The sequence below is a fragment of the Globicephala melas genome, chromosome 3 (assembly GCF_963455315.2).
Source record: "Globicephala melas chromosome 3, mGloMel1.2, whole genome shotgun sequence".
Taxonomy (NCBI): domain Eukaryota; kingdom Metazoa; phylum Chordata; class Mammalia; order Artiodactyla; family Delphinidae; genus Globicephala; species Globicephala melas.
The window spans coordinates 115,027,296-115,042,340 of NC_083316.1; the positions used below are offsets into that span (position 1 = coordinate 115,027,296).

Genomic DNA, 15,045 nt, shown 5'->3' on the forward strand with positions numbered 1-15,045 from the left:
TGGCTGAGACTCAAATTTACATAAGAGCCAGAAACCACCTAGCTGTTCCACAACCTCTTCACGTGCTAACGGCTACATTCAGTCTCTTCAAAAAGGACTTAAACTTTGGCTGAGGTGGGAGGTGGTGGTAGTGGTGGAAATTTAATAAAAGGTGGTTTCCTCTTCCTGAAGAGGAAGTATAGCGCCATCAACATCTTTTCCCCAGCTGCTTGTTTCCTCCCTCCCTTTTTGTCTTAAGGAAAGTGGTCCAGCTGTAACCACCGAACTCCCCCCTCCCCCACGCAAGCAACTGAACCGCCTATGATGTCATAATCACAATCCCATTACCTCATCCTGCTGGGGTGGGGGGGGCGTAGAGGGAGGAGAAGGAGTGAACCGCCCTGGGCCCTCGTCAGATTTACGGTGTTTTGGGTGACGGCTAATTACAGAACCAAGTGGGAACGGCCCCGCAACCGTTGTAAATCCTGGGTTTATAACGTTCGAGCCCATCCGGCAGCTGGAAGAGGGGCTCCCGGGACTCAGAGCAGGCCCTAATCGGCGCTTGGACTACACTTCCCAGAAACCTTCACGCCGCGGACGGGTCCTCTGCTGGGGGAAGGGGGATTCCTTCAGAGTGGCGGCCTTAGAGGGTAGGAGAGCAGGTGAGAGGAATCCTGGCTAATTCCGTTACGCGCCGGAACCGAGTTGGGGGCTGTACAGGGGCCGATGTAGTAACAGAGGGCAGGGGCGATGTCTTTGTTTACCTTCGACCGACACGGCCTCCCCCGGGGGTTCTGAGATTTGCCTCCAACTGGGCCAGTCCACCTTCTGCAATATTTTGCAGGGGGTGACTCGCTAGGGAGGAAACCACCCTCATCGCTAAATTAAAGAGCCGGGCGTCTTCCTGACTGTGCTCTCCAAGAAAGACTTTGCGAGAGAAACGACGCGGGTCTCGAGCCTCCGCGGACGGTTCAGGGGCGTTCTGCGAACCGGAGCGATCTCTCCACTCTCCTCAGGGGCCCGTTGGTTCGGGCCGGCGCCTTTTAAGGGCACCGTGGGGCGAACCGAGCGCTCAGAGCTGCTCCGGCCGCGGCCCTGGGAGCAGGAGGAGCCGCGGTAGGTGGCGGAGGGCAGGTGGCGCTGGGCCCTCGGGGCGGGCACCTAGACCGTCCCTCCCTCCTTCCCTCTTTCCCCTCCCCCAGCCCGTCCACCCTCGAGGCACGGCCTCGCTGGCCGCCTCCGCTGGGAGAGCACGGGACCTGGTGGGGGAGGGGGTGGCGGAGCGCTAAGTCCCAGACCCTCTCCATACCCTGCGTCCTGAGTTCGCTTCCCGCGGCCAGATGATGGAAGCTGATTGGGAAGAGACGAGCGACAGCCCCCCGCAAGCGTGCCCCGGCGCCCCCCGCCCCCCAGGGGCCAGCGGACGCCCCATGCCCCACCCCGCGGGGACAGGCAGGGCAACCAAGGGAGAGGTTGAAGATTGGAGGGGGGGGCTAGCCTTTTGCTTCTTCAGTGGGGTGGGGGGAGGGGTGATCCCCACTTGTCAGCCCTATCCCCTCAGTGCCATATGGAGGAAGAGCAGTCAGGTCCCCACATACCTGTTCATGTACCTTCATGCCTCCCTCATGTTTTCCTTCAGTCTCCCCCAGAGCTGTGGGACTGGGACCTGGGGGGAAGGTCCCCAGGGGTTTGTGACTCTCCTCTCCCTTGGCCTGACTTGATCCTAGGTTATCGAGGTTTCAGCACAACCTCAGCATCCCTGAAACCGTAATGTCAGGGGTTACTGCCACCCAGTGGGGTGGGGGTCAGCCTTTATTTGCCGGGGGGGTGGTGCTGGTGGTGGAGAGAAAGCCTGGATTGAGAGTTGGGCCTGGTGGGGTTTGGGGGAGGGCCTAGCGGCCTGCTGCTCTGTGTAGGGCTGAGCCCCCGTGCCAGTTGTTAAGCTGAGAAGTTTTAACTTGCTTAGTGAACGTTCAGGGCTGTCTCTGCCCCTCAGATACACAAAATGGAAGGGGAAGGAAGGCGGCAAGAGAGGGCTTCTTATACTTTTTCCTCTGCCTGCTTGAGAAAGAGGAGGCCCCTCGCGGAGCTGGTTTGCCTTCTTTTGTGTCCTGGTTTGATTCCTTATGGCTTCCGTTCTGTTCCCCCTCTCAGCCTGGCCTGTTTTAGGAAACTCAGACTGAGAGTATCAGTTGCGTGGTGGTAGCTGCATTGTTCCAATTACCGCCGTTTGTGGCCACATCCCAACAATTAAAATGCAGAAAAACACAAAATCACTCTCTTCACTTGATCCCAGAGAGGGCTGGAAGTTTGCTGTTTGGCCAGATGCCTCATGAAAAGCTTTGAAAGAGTTTGCTTCACTCCCTGCTCCTCATGGCTGGTCAGCCTGAGGCCTGGGGTCTCTGAGGGTAAAAGCCTACAGTTAGGTTCCCTCTCTGGTTGATCTTTGAGGGCAGAGTTAAGAAACCAAGAGCAGAAGTGATATAAGCTTTAGCTTCTCCTACAAGAACAGGGGAAGCAGCTGAAGGGAGCACTCAGGAAGCTGGAACTTTGTTCAAGGTGGTAATGATGATTATGCATGAAAATGTTATTTAACTATAGTGATGATTGACTTCTACAACGTTTTTCCCTGAACTCCGAGTACGCCGAGGTGTATTTCTTTGCTTTTCCTTGTGGCCTGCCTCCCTCTGAGGTGGGAATTGGGTAGAGAGGATCCCCTCTTTTTTTTTTTGCTAAGGTAGAAAGTTATCTGCCCTCAAGGTCAAGCCTTTTGGGCTTCTCTTGGTATGCAGGTGAGGGAGGTTGATATCCAGCCAAATAGATGAACGCAATTGCCTTCTTCATCCTAATATTATCACCTGTGGCATTCTGAGGCTTTGTAGAGCAACGAATAGGAGGGGTGAGAAATGGCAGTCTTTGTGAACTGATTTGTACAGGGCAGGTGGTATACTTTTTACATTTTGATATTTGTGTTATGTTGTCCCAGTGACATATATATTTTTTAATAAATTATTTATTATTTATTTTTGGCTGCGTTGGGTCTTTGTTGCTGCGCGCGGGCTTTTCTCTAGTTGCAGCGAGTGGGGGCTACTCTTCGTTGCCGTGCGCAGGCTTCTCATTGCGGTGGCTTCTCTTGTTGCGGATCTCTGGCTCTAGGTGCGCGGGCTTCAGTAGTTGTGGCTCGTAGGCTCTAGAGCGCAGGCTCAGTAGTTGTGGTGCACGGGCTTAGTTGCTCCGCGGCATGTGGGATCCTCCCGGAACAGGGCTCGAACCCGTGTCCCCTGCAGGTAGATTCTTAACCACTGCGCCACCAGGGAAGCCCCCAGTGACATATTAAGATTATTCTGCCCATTTTTCCTATGGGTAAACTGAGGCAAAGAAAAGTTTGATGATTTGCCAAGACCATCACACCAAATCGGATCTAGATTTGATTTCTTGATAGTTCTCTCTGCTAGCAAATGCTACTTCCACTGTCTGGTGTGCTGTTTGCCTGCTGGTCATTTCTGGGAATAGGCAGAACAGTATGGAAATATTAGGTTAACTTCCCCTCCTCCCTTGAGCGAGGCCCCTCAGGCAATTTTGTGGGCTTGAAGCCTGTCCTCTGATAGAAATAGTTTGCTTCTACTATAATTGACCATGAGAAGGAGTCTTGATTAATTGTATTCATGGTCTTTGAGTCAAATCAGGCTAAAAACTTAGTCAAATGAAGTCAGAGTTGTTGTTTTTAAACTCTATAGAGTTGAAATGTAAATGGAATTACCTCGGTAGCATTTCCTTATCCTCTTATAAGAGAATATGTACAGTATCTGTTGGAGAACAATAATATAATATCAGCTGTTCAGGCTAAAGGAGAACATAATACCTTGTTTATTCTGATTGGTTTGAAGCAGAAAGTCATTCCTACAACCACTGTACCGTTCTGTTCCCTATTACTCTTTCTGTAGTTTAGGAAAAGGTTACCTCTCTTTGCTTATGACTGGAAGATAAAGAAAATATTGGACTAATCAGGATGGAAATAACAATTTGGGCATCTCTCTCATTTGAGCTATTTTCTAAGTGGTGCTAGTATTCTGGGTAGGCAGAGCAGAGCATGAACCAGGTTAGGAGTGGCAAATAGGTTTCAACTTGCTTGCCAACTCCATTTCATTTTACTGGTTATCCGGAGTGTCAGGTTGAGAATGTTTCTGAGGCTATGTTTAGGCTTAGCAGGAAAAAGCTGTGATCAATTAATGATGTCTGCCAGAGGCCTGACATAGGGATGCTGTGGTATGTGTGCCATACATTTTCCATCTCTGGACTAGATACATCTCTAATATCACTTGGGGCTGGTCCCTCTGTAATTGGCAGACTCAGCAGGCATGACTGGAGAGGGAAGTCCCAATGGTGCTAGAATGGTGCTGCAGTGGCAGAAGACGGCTCACGAGTGAGGTCTGGAAGAACAACAGGGAAGACATCCATCATTTGCTCCAAAGTGTGCAAGTCAGATTCCGGGGAGAATCATGATAACCCTGATCACTGAGCAGCTACAGAAGCAGACTCTGGATGAGCTGAAATGCACACGCTTCAGCATCAGTCTGGTAAAAGACCAGTCTTCCTGCTTCTCTACGAGCCCCTCCCCCTTTTTTCGGAGGCTGTTTGTTGTTACTACTTCACCCTTGTCCTGTGCTGTGTGAATCATGGTACTTGTATTGCAAGAGCCCACTAAAGGCTCAAAACCCAGCCCAAAAGGAAGGGGGCAGGGATTTTCTTCACTGTTATAAAAGGGACACCAAAATTTGGGTGGAAAAGGGTTTGAGATACTGGAAGACGTGGATTATTTTACTCACTAACTTTGGGAGGACAAGAAGAAGAGAACACTTAGGAGTTCCTAACATCCCTGTAGCCCATGAATTGCAGGGGTGAGCTGAAGAGGGCTTCCTGGAACTCTGTTCTGATCCTGAATCATGATGGATATTTTCTGTCTCTTAGCCTTTGCCTGATCATGTAGACATCTCCAACTGTGGGAATCCTTTCCAGCTTGTGTCTGGTAAGACATGATGTGTATATTTGTGTGTATGCCCATGCCTCTATCCACGCATTTCTTTCATTGGTTTTCAGTAACCAGGACTAGCTAGCCTGCATCCACAATTTTCTTGCCAGGGTCACCTTCTGAGATTGGCGCTTGTCTCCATTTTACTGCACCAGCATGGAAGTTACTTGTTTAGTTTGGTCTTATTCTAGTCTTGTAGGAACTTTTTTTTTTTTTGCGGTACGCGGGCCTCTTACTGTTGTGGCCTCTCCCGTTGCGGAGCACAGGCTCCGGACGCGCAGGCTCAGCGGCCATGGCTCACGGGCCTAGCCACTCCACGGCATGTGGGATCCTCCCGGACCGGGGCACGAACCTGTGTCCCCTGCGTCAGCAGGCAGACTCTCAACCACTGCACCACCAGGGTAGCCCCTGTAGGAACTTTTATAATCTAATTTTTTGTGTAGGCAGTACATTCCCATTTCCAAAATTTTTAAACAGCAAAAACATTATACTGAAAAAAGTCCCCCTTCCTCTCCTCTCTCCTCTGCACCCAGCTCCCATCACCTCCCTAAAAGTAACTACTGTTATTAGTTTCTTGTCTATCCAACCAGAGTTTCTTTATACAGATAGAAGCAAATATAAATGTAAATGTTTTTATTCCCATGCTTTTAACACAAAAGGTTGCATTCTGTATATTTGGCACTTTTTTTTTTTAAACTAATCATAATATGGCTAGAAGATCTTTCCCTATAAGTATGTTCCTTGTGGGTGGCGAGACACAAAGGAACACGAGCAGTCTTAGGGTTTTTCCCAAGCATGGGTTCCATTGGCAAAGGCCTTCCCCACCCTACTTGCCCTCCCTAGAAATACAAATGATCTCTTACCTGCTTGATCACCTACCTCCTGTCTTGGTGCTTTGACACATAGGAAAGGGAAAGGCTAAGGACGGAGAGCATAGGCCTGCTTTTCACAACTCCGGGCTGGGGGATGCGGGAGCAAAGTAGAGCTCGGTGGAGTAGAGTGAGGGATGAGCATGGCTCTCACACGTTCGCTTCTCTTGACTCATTCCACCTTTGACGGGGAGCAGCAGGCAGTATATGAGACTATATTTTAAGTTTCAGGTGGTTCCTCATACTGGAGGCAATATAGTATGCTGGTTAAAAGGCAGCTTTAGCATCAGACAAATCTGGTTTTGAACCCTGCTTTTGGTCATTTGATTCCTGCATGACTTTTGGCAAGTTACTGGACTTCTCTCATCTGTGAAATGGGGGTAGTAATAATAGTACCTAACTCATGAAGTTTTTGGGAAACCTCACATAAAGTGCTCATCACATTGTATGGGACATAGTAAGCTCTTAAAAATATATTAGCTATCATTAATATTATTTTTATTATGAATGCCTTCCAGAAGGTGCTTCCTGGAGGGGCCTGCCCCACTGTTCCTGTGCTGAGTTCCAGGACAGCCTCAATCTCAGCTACCACCCCTCAGGCTTGAGCCTGCACCTCAGACCACCTAGCCCAGGAAATTCCCCACAGGAGCAGCCCCTCTCCCAAGTCCTAAGCCCTGAGCCTCCAGACCCAGAAAAGCTTCCTGTGCCCCCTGCCCCTCCATCTAAGAGGCACTGCCGCTCACTCTCAGTGCCCGTGGACCTGTCTCGCTGGCAGCCGGTGTGGCGGCCCGCCCCCTCCAAGCTGTGGACTCCCATCAAGCACCGGGGCAGTGGTGGAGGGGGTGGGCCGCAGGTGCCTCACCAGAGCCCCCCAAAGCGGGTCTCCAGCCTCAGGTTCCTCCAAGCTCCCAGTGCCTCTTCTCAATGTGCCCCACCCCACAGACCCTACAGCCCCCCTTTCTTCAGCCTGGCCCTGGCCCAAGATTCTTCTCGTCCCTCTGCCACCTCCCCCCAAAGTGGCTCCTGGGAGAGTGATGCTGAGTCCCTGTCACCTTGCCCACCCCAGCGTCGCTTCTCCCTGTCACCCAGCCTGGGCCCACAGGCAAGCCGCTTCTTGCCCTCTGCCCGGAGCTCCCCCGCATCCTCCCCAGAGCTGCCCTGGAGACCTCGAGGCCTGCGCAATCTTCCCCGAAGCCGCTCACAGCCTTGTGATCTTGATGCCCGCAAAGCTGGAGTCAAGCGGCGCCACGAGGAGGACCCTCGGCGGCTGCGGCCTTCCTTGGACTTTGACAAGATGAATCAGGTGGGACCAATAGGACTAGGGAAGCTTGGATGGGAGTAGGGGGACTGTTCCATTTGCACCTGTGAGTTGTCCTCTAGCTCCAGGCCCTCCTGGCAGGGCCTCCCTTGGAGCTCCTTTCTGTCTGAGCTTTTGCTGAGAGTGATCTACCATCCCGATTTGCCCAGGATTATTCTGGTTTTATCATTGAAAGTCCCATGTCCTGTGAAATTTCTCAGTCCTGAGGGTTCCAGAGAAACTTGGGGTGAGACCCATGTTAAACCTTCCAACAGAGATCCCAGATTGTCCTGCTAGAGACACTTTCCGTCCTCTCTGAGAATGCATGAGCCACAAAAGCCCCATCATCAGTGCCCCACCCCTCCTCATGCAAGGCTGGTTTTGTCACTTGCCCTTTACTGCTTCATGTGGGTCTGTAAGGGCTTAAGCAAAACAGGCTCTGCATCATTCATCTGCTCAACAAATGGTTTTTTGACTTCCCAGTGTGAGTGCAGTTGTTGTAGGCAGTTGCCCACTTTTTTCATATTCTTCCTTCCAGACCACTGGGTCATAAAACTTTCTGAGGACTTATTCATAGAGTCATTCATTCAACCAGTCAGCAAGCAGTGTTGGATGCCTACTATGTACCAGGCTCTGACTAGGCACTGGCAATACAGGAGTGAGACAAGCAGACAGTATTCCTGTCCATATGAAGTTTATAAACATGCTTCTAATCTTGAATCTGATCGAAACTATGGGCACTTTCCTCAAAGAAATGTGCACATACACTGAATTTTCAAAATTTTATCAGGGAGTTCACGACCTCACCCTAACAGAAAGGACTCCTGCTTTCAAGGATAACTAAGAGAGGGGTACTTTGAAATCCAACTTGGGCCAGGGTTCTCTGGGAAATTATCATCTTTCTTTGCCTTAATTTTGTTTGTTTGTTTGACAGAAACCATACTCAGGAGGTCTCTGTCTCCAAGAAACAGCCCGGGAAGGCAGCAGTATCTCTCCACCGTGGTTCATGGCCTGTAGCCCCTCACACCTCTCTGCTTCCTGCAGCCCCATTGGGGATTCCTCCCAGGTGCTGAGTGAAAGCGAAGAGGAGGAGGAGGGGTCCGTGCGGTGGGGCCGGCAGGCGCTGAGCAAGCGGACATTGTGCCAGCAGGACTTTGGGGACCTGGACTTGAATCTCATTGAGGAGAACTAAAACTGAGAGGCTACTTCCTGGGGCCACACAGACTGACTCTCTTATGGCTACTAACAAGTGTCGAGGTCCCAAGGCCGGGGGCCCAGCCTGGGAATGGGGGTGAGTGGAGGGCTCCGACTCAGGGCAGCCGGAAATCTTCTCACTCCAGGAAGCTCGACCATGCCGAGAGACTGGCTGGGACAAGATAAACGGAGCTGGTGGCGGGAGGGACAGCCCCAGAGCAGGCCCTTACCATGGCGGCCCTGAGTGTGAGTATCCCTGCCACCGAGAAAGCAATGGGCAGGGAAGGAAGGGGTCTCCTGACCCCAGCTCGGGGAATTTCACTAGCCCCTTTGCTTCAAAGGGCACTTGTGTCTTAGAATTTGGCCAGGGTGGGGGGTTCATTCAGCCTCCTCTGAGAAATTGTGTGAGAGTGTGTGCGTGCATGAGAGTGCTCGAGGAAAGGTGTGTTTGGGTAGCCTTAGGGAAGGAAGGCAGTTGCTCCTTAACGGCAGAGCACCATGGATCTTGGGTTTTTATGGGATAGCAGGCTTGTTCAAGGAGTCAAGGTTCTAAGGAGCTCTGGAACCAGGCTCGTAATCCATTAGCACCAATGGCTCTGCAGAGGATTCTGTTTTGGGGTACAGCAGGGTCTTTTAAGTGCTGTGACCTCAGCTAATGGTCTTTCCCTCAGGCCCACACCTCCCGTAGATAGATCTAGTATTGGCTGGAGAGGACTCTCCACACTGATTCTGAGCTGGCCTTTTTTCTCGCCAGATTGCCTAGGCTGTGTACAACCTGCCTGTCTCACTCTCTAAGTAGATGCAGGCATATGTGGGCAAGTGAGGCAGGGCTGAAGGGCTCCATCTCTTTTTTTCCCTCCCTACTGATGGGACCTTTTCCCCCTTACCCTCTGCCCTTCGAGGGTCAAGAACAAGGAAGGAAGGCCCTATATTGAGGCTGACCTACAGCAGAAGTAGTGTTCAGTCCCCAGCAGGCACCCCAGCACTAACTTTAGAGAAACCTATTGTTAAAAGATCCAGGCCCAGCCTCTTTTCTGACCTGCTTGAGAAAGAGGAAGGGGATGTCAGCATATACTAGTTTGCTTGTCTTCCACTCCTGCTAGGAAATGTTTGTCTCTAATTGGTCCTTAGAGACCTCAGGGAGGTTGAGGCTCACCGAAGGACTGGCTGAGGATGTGTAAAGCAAAGACTTTGAGAAGCAGCTGGGAGTTTGTTGTTGGATTGAATTTCTTTTTTTGTTTCACAGCCACAACTTGAGCCTGGGCAATGGGTCTCAGTGGCCATGGTGGTGGGTTTAAGGACTGCAGAAGCCCTGTAAGGCTGGCTCCAGTAGAGATGCCTACTGAAGCTGCTGCCACAATAGCTTGTGAGGCTTTGTCCAGCTTTGCTTAGACCCTGCGGTACCAAATTGGACCTGCCCTTCCTGTTTATTGGGAGAAGGGCATTTTTCCAGGGTTTTGAAGGAACCAGTTGCTCATGTTAGGGAAGAAGACCAAAGTCTGTGTGTTTTCTTCCTCGTGGAATTGAACCTGTCATTTTCTGGGTCTGCCACATGTTGGATAGGAGCATCAGTGAGGCCCTAGCCTCCTTGCCTCCACTCCAGAGGAGGTGGCTGTTTCTTTTTCAGCCTCCAGCCCTCAGAGGTTCTACCCTTCCAGGGCTCCTTCACTTCTCCTGCTAGTTACCAAATGTTACCAGTGAGCTACTAGGTCTGTAGGGGCTTGAGAGAGAGGCTTTCTGGAGAATCTAAGGAAACCATGAGCCCAGGAGTTGCCCATCCTTGGTTTCATCCCTCCCCTGGCTCTTTTCCCTCTTTAGGCCATAATTTCCCTGGTGCCAGCTTCTTTTCCTCCTGGGGCATCCTCATCCCTGGGCTCTCTGCTACACAGGGGCTGTGCCAGCTTACAATAGGCCACTGGTAATGCCAGTGGGGTCTCTGCAGACCCAAAGCTTAAGAAGTGAGGGCAATAATTCTGCCTCCACCCTGAGTTCCCCAAAGCTCTAGGGCACCATCCTTAGGGGAGAAGATCTGTAGATGCCATATATGAATTCCATTACTTTAAGATCTGGAAAGTTAAACTAGCTGGAGCGATCATCTTGCTTCCCAATCTAAGTACCTGTGGCCCTGGGACAAGGCTTTTCGAGAAGTGGTTTATTTTGCTTTACACAGTAGATCTGTTCCAACAGTTCTGTGTAAACCAAATGCTGTTTTCCAATGCATTTGGACTGCTGACCATTTAAAAGCAGCCTGTGATTGCTTCTTTTGTAAAGCAAGCAACCTCCCTCTACTTTAGCTGTTTTGACTCTTTGGATTTTCACATATTGGGCTTACCCAGAGTGGAGCACACCTCTGCCGGGCTGTGGTTGACCCTGGGTAGACATCTGCATCTGTGTTGTGTGTGTGGTGTGGCTGACCAGTAGGTGAGTATTCCTGCGTGTGTGAGTGAAGCCACTCCCAGGCTGGTGCTCTCCTCCTGTGCCCGGTGACTGCCCAGTGGCAGCTCCAGCTGCCCTTCACTCCCACCTGCTGCCAAAGTCCCTGTGCTAATGGGATTACAAATACAAAAAGTGGAAAAAAATTTTTTCGTAAACTTTGTTTTATATTTTAAAAAAATCCATAAGTCTGTGTATGTTAAAAATGAGGTCCTGCCTCTGTGGCTGTGTTTGAAAAAATAAAGTTTTATTAGAATAATCCATTTTCCCAAGCAACCTTGTGTACTACAGTGTCTTCTTCCTCTCTTCACAAAGAAAGGCAAGGAGGAAGCGGGGAGAAGGCCGCCTAACTGTTCCAGCCCCTTCTTCTATGACATGGCTGGGCCTTTGTCCCTTGAGGGCAGTATTTGGTCGCTGGGCCCTTTGCGCCACAGTAGTTATATCCTATGCCCAGCTACTGTTAAGGCCTTGGTTATTTCTGGCAGTCTGATTTGATCTCTTGTTTCCCTGGTACTTATACCCATCTCCTCTTCCCTCCTGCCACTCACTTCCAGCAGAGTGAAGTCAAGTATTAATACATTCTTGCTCCCTGAGAAATGCTTGATGGTACAGTTAGAAACTTGTCTAGATTGGTTTGTAGGCTTTGGGAAGTGGGGAGAAGGCATGATAGGAGCCTTGACCAGGAATGTCTTTTCAGAGTTTTCACATGTTCTGTCCTGGAGAGATGGAGATAAAGTCATCAGAATTCAGATTCCAAAGACCTAGGCAATTTCTCCATCCTGAAAATACTGATTTTGGAAAATTATCCTAGCAGCAGAGCTTCTCTTTTGCTCTAGAAGGTGGTATTTTCCCTAATGCTTCAATGTGGAATGTTCATTTGCTGAAAGAAGCTGTATGGCTCGCTCTCTCTCTCTCTTTAGACATTTCTATTCCATCCTTTCTTCTCCCTATGTTAGCATTCTTCCAATGTGTGTGGGTGAAATATAGTTGCTTAGAGAGCCAGGCAGGAGCCTCTTGTCCCTAAGGCATAGCCTTTCTTTTACCAGTTGTGGTGCTGACTTGCCAGGCAGCAAGAAGAGTCAAGTTGCTTAGCCTCCAACCCAGTTTCCTACTTCAAATTGGTGGCACTCATCAATGAATACCAATGAAGTGTGCAAGAGGACAGGATTGGCTTGATTACCTGGAGCAGGAACTTTGAGGGGATGAAAAAAACACTCTAAAAAGAGTGGGAGTTGTCACCTGCCCTGGAAACAAAGGAAGAAGGGCTTTGAGGGGGTAGGACAATAGCATGTGGTTAAAGAATCTCAGAATTATAGATTCGTTCTTTCTTCAGAACTGCTGTTTTGTTTCACCTACTGTTTGAGCAGGGGTAAAGCCTGAACATCTAAAATTACTTCCCTCTGCTTTTTTTCCTTTCTGTTCAGTTTTTTTGTTGGGTTTTTCTACTGTTTATTTTCTGTGAAGGCAAATGTGATTTTATTTTCCATTCCTGAAGTATAGGAAAGAATATAAACTTCATGAGGGCAAAGGTTTTGTTTTTATTCAGTGTTGTGTCCCAACACTTTGAAGTTACTGGCATATGAAAACTATCTGCCATATTTGTTGAATTAATTTTTTTACCTTTGCCTTCCCATCCCTGGGCTTAGGCACATTTCTGTGTCAGTGCTGTGAGAAGCCAGCTTTGGACAGTGGGACAGTAATTAGAGCTCCATATGGGAGAAAATCCCAGCAGTGAATTTTAATGGAAAAGCTGCAAGGCAGCTAGGTCATGTATGGATTCACCCCTGTTTCTCTCCTACCAACTACAATTTTTGGGCTGTGTGCTTTAAGAGGTGTCTCTTGGTGCAGAAGAACATTGAGTCAGGCCTCAGGTTAGCTATGGGAAATGGAAGTTATAATGAATAGAGAGAAAAAAATCCAAGGAAAAGTTTCCTTGGTGCTCCACAGGGTTAGTTCTAGAGTGAATTCCCTGGATGTTGTACTTTGACTGAAGTCAATAATTGGTACCTCCCTATTGCCCCCAACTTTTGCTAGAAGACAAGTAGGTCAAGGGTAAAGAAGGCTATGGACAGATTTCTGGGTAGGCACATAAGTCTTGAAAAAACTCTACTGCTCTTAACTGTCTGTAGGTCAGAGCAGTGAAAAAAAATGGGCACTTTTACGGTAGTAATCATGCATTAATACTGGACCTTTTTCTGGTTTATATGTTTCCACATATACTCTGCATCCATAAGGCCATGGAACTTGTGCTAGTCTCTAACATGACCAACGTTAATGACTTAGGTTTCTCATTGCCCAGTGTGAATAAAAATCTAGGCAAAAAAATCTCTGTATCTCCCCTTCTCTACAGCCCCTTTTCTAACAGGAGTATCAATCTTCCACGCCTGTGAATTCAGATAGGAGTGGTGAGGTTTTCTTTGTCCCCAACCCCACTACTTCCATGGTAAGATGTATATACTTCTGGTCTCTTTCCAATTCCCCTGAAAGTTTAATTGAGAAACACCTGGACTTCATAACGTTGGCTGATTTGGAAGGGGAAGAAGCTCCATGGGGTTATGTCAAAATACTGAGATGTTGGAAGCATGCTGGCCTTCAGCCAATGTAAAGGGTGGCATTATTACATACAATGGGTGTGTGACACATTGGTCAATTGGAAAGGAACCTATGAAGTATTGGTAATATAGAATGGGATGGTACCATGTTATGGACCAGTGAGAAGAAAGATAATTGTGTCCCATGGACCAATGGGAAGAAAGTTTCCTAAAAGATAATGACAGGAGGGGTAGTGCCTATTTTCAAGTTCGGAAATCAATGGGGTATTGGGGCACTAACTTTTTAGCTCAAAATATCAACTCTCTAGGTAATTTGCCCCTCAGGCCCCCAGTCCAGTAAAAGTCTTTGGTGTCCGAGGAGGGTAAGCCAAAGCCTTCTCAGATAAAGGGGCCCCGTGAAGGAAATATGGCACCAGGATGGTGCCACGGGGGACTGAAGGACCCGCCCACTTCCCCACCCCGGCCGAAACTGCAATTCCCCTCCCTGCCGCAGGGGGCACTGCAGGCCCCGGGGAGGTTGGGGAGGAGCGCTGCGAGGGGCCCGGAGCTGCCGTCCCGCTCCGGAGCGCGGGGGGCGCTGTGCGGGGCCCGGGTTGCAGCTCCGCTCCCGGCCACGGGGGGCGCTGCGCGGCGCCGGTGGTTGGTGGTGGCTGTTTGGGGGGGGGGGAGCCGCGGCCGCGGGTGGTGCGGAGGGAGGCCTTGCGGGCGGATCGGGAGCTCGGCGGCGGAGGTGGTGGGAGGCGGCGGGCGGGAGCGCGGGTCTGGCCGGCCCTGGCGATGGCGGACGCGGCGGCCTCCCCGGTGGGCAAGCGGCTGCTGCTTCTGTTCGCGGACACCGCGGCCTCGTCCTCGGCCTCGGTCCCCGCGGCGGCGGCGGCGGCGGGTGGAGATCCGGGGCCTGCGCTGCGCACTCGGGCCTGGCGGGCCGGCACGGTGCGGGCCATGAGCGGGGCGGTGCCCCAGGACTTAGCGGTGAGTGGCGGCCGAGGCGGGCACTCGAGGCCGGGGTTGCACGGCCTGCGGGCGGCCTCCCCGGGGGCCTTTGTGAGGGGGCGGTGGGGTGGGGGTGACCCAGTTCCGCGCCCCCAGATCTCCTCAGCGCCCCCCGCCGGCATCTCAGCACCCCGAGCTCTGGCCAGCATGGCTTCCGCGTCGGGGTTCGCGCCCCGGTTTACCCCGGGGGGCGGCCGGGGCACTAGGAGCTATTGCCTCCGCCCGGCAGGCCCCGCCTCCTGAGCGACCCCTTTCTCAGCGTTTCCCCCCCACCCGCCAAACACGCCTTCGGAGCAGGCTCTCACACCCTGGGCTCCCGGGCCCCCTCAGAGTTCGGCCGGTGCTGCCGTTGCCTCCTTGAAGACGCGGACCTGTAGTCCCCAGCCTCTCCCGGGAGACCTGCGCCCTGTTCCCTTCTTCCCGGAGCCCCGAGTGGGGCGGGAATATGGGCACTTGTAGGAGACGGAGACGCTGCAGTTGGAGCTGCTCGGGGCTGTTTTAGCTGGCAGTTACTTCCTCCTTGTCTGAGCCGGGCTCGGCCTGGCGGTCTCCAGAAAGGCCAGCTCTCAGGATTCTCTTCAGGCTCCTCTCTCTGCGCTTCTGGGTGACAGGAGCTGCTGTTGTAGCTGTTTTTGATAAGTTTGAGATCTGTCTTGGCAGCCGAATGGGGCTGTTGGGTGGTACTTTTTTGCTCGTAGC

At 51.1% G+C, this 15,045-nt stretch overlaps 2 protein-coding genes across 3 annotated transcripts in view; both read left to right on the forward strand.

Annotated features, from left to right (window-relative positions):
* Nucleotides 1-372: 372 nt before the first annotated feature.
* Nucleotides 373-11,066, forward strand: FAM53C (family with sequence similarity 53 member C). The gene is made up of 5 exons (XM_030869501.2): nucleotides 373-1,095; nucleotides 4,327-4,556; nucleotides 4,948-5,005; nucleotides 6,396-7,180; nucleotides 8,109-11,066. Exons 2-5 carry the CDS (start codon nucleotides 4,479-4,481, stop codon nucleotides 8,364-8,366), a joined length of 1,179 nt encoding a protein of 392 aa, XP_030725361.1. The 5' UTR covers nucleotides 373-1,095; nucleotides 4,327-4,478; the 3' UTR covers nucleotides 8,367-11,066.
* Nucleotides 11,067-14,117: 3,051 nt separating this feature from the next.
* KDM3B (lysine demethylase 3B) overlaps nucleotides 14,118-15,045 on the forward strand; it is a 58,999-nt gene continuing 58,071 nt past the window's right edge. For both annotated transcript variants that reach the window (XM_030869486.2, XM_030869489.2), the window contains exon 1: nucleotides 14,118-14,325. In XM_030869486.2, the coding sequence (XP_030725346.1) occupies nucleotides 14,131-14,325 (195 nt within the window). In that variant the 5' untranslated portion in view covers nucleotides 14,118-14,130. The remainder of the gene's footprint in view (nucleotides 14,326-15,045) is intronic.

Excerpts from the sequence above, each read along its gene's own strand:
- FAM53C (XM_030869501.2), top strand. The coding sequence starts at position 4,479 with ATGATAACCCTGATCACTGAGCAGCTACAGAAGCAGACTCTGGATGAG. Across the intron at positions 5,006-6,395 it reads TCCTTTCCAGCTTGTGTCTG|AAGGTGCTTCCTGGAGGGGC; the intron begins GTAAGACATGAT and ends AATGCCTTCCAG. Across the intron at positions 7,181-8,108 it reads ACTTTGACAAGATGAATCAG|AAACCATACTCAGGAGGTCT; the intron begins GTGGGACCAATA and ends TTTGTTTGACAG.